This window comes from Echinops telfairi, unplaced genomic scaffold, assembly GCF_000313985.2.
Source record: "Echinops telfairi isolate 266 unplaced genomic scaffold, ASM31398v2 ScPeMD7_7425;HRSCAF=8463, whole genome shotgun sequence".
NCBI classification, from domain to species: Eukaryota; Metazoa; Chordata; class Mammalia; order Afrosoricida; family Tenrecidae; genus Echinops; species Echinops telfairi.
This window is the reverse complement of record NW_022111325.1, coordinates 4,398,916-4,403,381: the sequence shown is the minus strand read 5'-3', so window position 1 is coordinate 4,403,381 and position 4,466 is coordinate 4,398,916. Positions and strand designations below refer to the sequence as shown.

The window sequence follows — 4,466 nt, the reverse complement described above, 5'->3', positions numbered from 1 at the left end:
AGCTTCTTTACAATGGTTAAGTCCTCAGAATGGACAGTCTCTTTCTTCTTCGTAGTGTGTCTTAACCTGGAAGCCCCACGGACACCTGTGCATCACGTGACCCTGCTGGTCTTTGGAACAGTAGAGACCTAGCTTTCAACATCACAGCCACATGCATGCCAGCGCAGTATGACAAACTGGCAGAAGAATGGTGAAATAAGAACATTACCACACCCAATTTGTGGAATTTGATCAGGTTATAAAAGAGGGGCATTTAAAATTTTCTCAAATTCTACAGTAGAAAATAGGCGATTTGCTTTTCTCAACTCTTCTACACCCATGCGTAAAATCAGCCTTTGCATATACTGAGCTGCGCTATACCTGTCTTCTTCCTTTGTCTATTTTTGTAAAGCTATGCTGAATGGTGACTTCCTCAAATCTGATGCGCTCTAGCGTTCCTTGAAGTGAATGGTCATTTTGATGCGAGAACATCTCCACTAACATTCCTGACCTGGCCCTCATGCTGCGGAGCCTCCTGCTGCTGATCTGTGGTGAGTAGGCAGAGCACAGGACCCTGTCCCCCGGGGACCTTGCTTTCTAAAGCGCTGTGGGCATTGCTTAGGGCCAAGTTGCTTCCTGGGAATGCTCAGGGCTCTACTTTGAACTGGGAATTTAGGGTCAGGCAGGAGGATACCAGAAAGCCAGCAAAGAAAGCTCTCATTTCAGTTTTTATCGCAGTGCCCAGTCTCTCTTTCCCACTACTAATTCAATCCTTGCTCTTGATTCAAAAGCCATAAATATAACTTATGCAAACACTTGGCTGCTCAATGGTTTCCTTTATTGCTATGAACAGTATTTCTCTGCGGTCCTCCTTGCACCCCTGACCTATTGTCAAAACTTCAAACTTGCTATTACTAACAATGACCCAGCTTCCCAAATTGTGATTTTTAGCAACTTCTCTAATCACCACTTACCTACTCACTCTATTTCGCACTCCATTTCAGCGCATCTTCAACTCAGCAGGCTCACCTTTCATGGTCAATTCCTCCTCTCCATGTCTTCGTTTCTTAGACTTTGTCACTCGTCACGATGAGCTCCCCTTGGTGACATCCTCCTTCCACAGCATTTGCCCAATAACCACAGCTCTCCGTGATTTGCGCTTGTGCCAAAGGCTTGAATGTGGAAAGCATAGTCTTGCGGACTTATCTCATTTTAAACGTAGGACCCCACGCTCCAGGAAGGTCTCCTGTGCTTTCATACTTCATGCATTCCCATTCTTTCTTCTTCTTTTTAAAAGAGTGGATACAATTTATTTCACAGAAAACTCTAAGAGTGAACTTTCATCAGAGTCTTCTTGATGACCACTCTTGGGGACCTTCTTTCTCCTCCAACTCTCCTTTCAACTCAATTTGTGGTCTTGCTTCATGTGTCACCGGCAAAATAGAAGCAACCAGAGAAGAATTTTCCTCATCCTCCGACTGCCGTATCTACCCACTGAGGCACATCTGGACTCCCAGCTGTAGCTTGCCTTCACATCTGTAACTTGCCTTCTTTCCGCAAATATACTGTCTCCCCTCCAAGTCCAGGTGGCACGATGGGTTAAAAGTTGGATGACAAACAGAAAAGCCAGCAGGTTAAGCCCATGAGATGCTACATGGGAGGAAGATGAGGCAGTATGATTCTATAGACATCCCTAGCTGGGAAGCCTTAGGGACCCGTTCCATTCTTTTATCGGGTCCCTAGAGTCAGAGCCTCCTCAATAGCACTGGCTGTCATTGGGCTTCTATTTAAGACAGGATTATCCTCTGTGTATTGGGTCCCTGGTCCTCTTGCAGTTTAAAAACTTTGTCCCGTCATAAAGTTATTTGTCCATTCTTTATTATCCCTAGGAATATACATACATGCCATGATACTTTTTTATCTGAAAACATGGGAAATGACCTGCTTGTCTCTTCCATTTCCTGCGTCATTTCTCGATCTCCGTTTACAAAACTGTCAGTGAGTCCTTCACTTTACCTCTTCCCCTCTTTTCTCTTTAACGTTCATTTTAAATACACATTGCCAGAAAATGAATTTTTTAATATCTGTGAATTGTGAAAAATGTCTAGACATGTAACCACAAGGACAATCAGATTATAGAATATTTTATCACTTCAAAAATTCCTTCATGCCTTTCTTTAAATTTTTTCTGCATCCCTAACCCTTGACAACTTGTGAACTGTTTTAAGCTCTCTGTTCTTTCTCTCCTCTTCCCATTCTTTCTTGAATCCACTTCAATCAATATTTCATCCTCACCACAGCACGGAAACTGTTCTTCATAAGACTATCAACCACCTCCAAGTAGCCCCACTGGCAGAATAATTCTAATTTCTCATTTTACTAGGTCTCTCAAGATTGTTGGGCACCACTATTCTTGAAACATGTTTTCACCTGGCTTCTGGAACACCATACACTATTGGTTTTATTTTTTAACTCAGTAACTGCTGGTTCCCACTTTTATAAATGGTCATCCTTCTACTGCCCTCTTTAAGGCTGATACCTAGACTTCTCAATCCATACATATGTCCCCAGGTAACATTATCTGGCCACGTTAGGTTCTTACATTGATGTCTCTGGATTTGGCCCCTCTTTTAAACACCCTTCTTCTAGGCAACTGCCATTCAAGTGGGAAATAAGTGTCTTAAACGTAATTTACCAAACAGACCTCTTGACTGTATACCTGTACTGGTACCACCCCAAAATTTAAACTATTTTTCTCCATGACTTTTCTATGTATTTGTCCTGTAAAATAGAGATATGAGGCAAAGAAACAAAACCACTGAGGAATGAAACATTTTTCTCAGGGTCACAAAGTTTGCATGACAAAGAATCAGTATTTAATTACACACTATCTGGCCACAGAGCCTGCATTGCCCCCAGGTTTTCCTCTGGATAATTATGCCAAAATATGAAGGTCTGATCCTAGAAAGTATCTTTGAAGAGATCTGTATTCCTTCTTGGGTCTCTAAGCTTATTCTAGTCTGAATTGGGTAAATATAGGGTTCCATTACTTTGAAGATGAGACCATCCAGTTTGGTCTGACTGTGTTGTTACTATGAACAGTGAGTCTTCAGCTGGATCATGGAGACTTCGGAGAGAGCTGGAAGTGAGGGGCTTAAAGAACTGCCAAGTGGTTAAAAGCAAAGGCACCATTTCCTAGCCCCAGATGAAGACAAGTGATCGTAAATGACACTCTGATCAGTTGTTCACATGTTGTTTTGTGGGTGATGTGGAACGTGGGGAAAGAGAGAGAAGAAAATAGAGAAGGAATGGGAAGAAGGAACAAGCGGTGGGAGGAAGGTGGAGGAGGGAGAAGGGGCAGCAGAGGAGGAGGGAGGGGAGTTCAGGAGGAGGGTGGGTAGATCAGGGAAGGACAAGGGGGAAGGAGGGTGGATGGCCGAGGCAAACTTTGTCTGCTAGGATTTGCTGCTCTCTACTGATCTGCGCTGCGTTTTCTTCCAGCTCCCCTCTGTGAACCCGTTGGTGAGTTGCACTTCCTGTTCTTTGTGGTACATGGGCACCTTGACACTGAAGTCATCACGGGAGACCAGTGGATGGATGGCTGAGCAGTCTCTGCTCACCCGACACCTCCTCCCCCCCACCCCCCACCCCTTCTGTGACCTTGCAGATGCCAGCTATTCCCTTGGGCCAGGACTGCTCTATTTACACCAGTCTCTGCACTGACATGTGCATGCTCAGCGGGGGAGCAGGTCTTGCTCCGAGCTTCTCAAGCCCACAGTCTTATGCTGGGGAAATTCCCTGTATAAGGAAGGCAGAGGGTGCTAAAAATTGATGCTGGGAAATTTCTGTCCTCCCAGCCTCAGGGGTGCAAAGCTGGGTGCCTGACACCTGTACGCAGCCAACTTCCAGTCAATCCCCAGTCCCCACCTTACACGGTGTAGTTGCTGCTGCCTCCTTCTGGTGCCACTAGCCTGAACCTCTGCGCCACCTGCTACACCAGCACATTTTCTCTCTCAGGTGTATGTAAACAAATTGTGCTCTGATCCTGATTCAGTTTCACCTTACCCAGAAGATGAGGGGGGCAAGGTCCCACCATAGGGAGTCTTTCACTAAGGCATGTTTACATCTAATGACTGTCAGACTTGTTTCCTTGTGCATCAAAGAGGTGATCCTTCAACTTTAAGAACTAGGAGACGCCGGCCGAACTTCTCGTGGATTAGAATTTGTGTCAGAAGAGAGTCTTAGAATAAATTCCATATTGGAGTCCCGTGTTTGCCCAAGTTGGACTCCTGCTTTATGTGTTTATTTGAGCTCTAAAACCACATGCCTAATCCAAGCCTCAGGTAGGAATCAAAAGCTGTGCTAAAGATGAAGGGGGAAAGTCTCTGTCACCAAGGATTGGCCAGGTCATCTCTGCAGCTTGGGAAGGTTCTGGAAGGAGCTCTGGGCTGTAAGACTGAGCTCACAGTAAGGCCAGGCCAGTCCCC

General features: G+C 45.1%; 1 protein-coding gene across 1 annotated transcript in view; it reads left to right on the top strand.

Moving 5' to 3' along the window:
* Positions 1 to 499: 499 nt before the first annotated feature.
* Positions 500 to 4,466, top strand: part of LOC101649669 (Fc receptor-like protein 1) — a 22,660-nt gene continuing 18,693 nt past the window's right edge. The window contains exons 1-2 of the mRNA XM_045298363.1: positions 500 to 530; positions 3,481 to 3,501. Of these exons, the coding sequence (XP_045154298.1) occupies positions 500 to 530; positions 3,481 to 3,501 (52 nt within the window). The remainder of the gene's footprint in view (positions 531 to 3,480; positions 3,502 to 4,466) is intronic.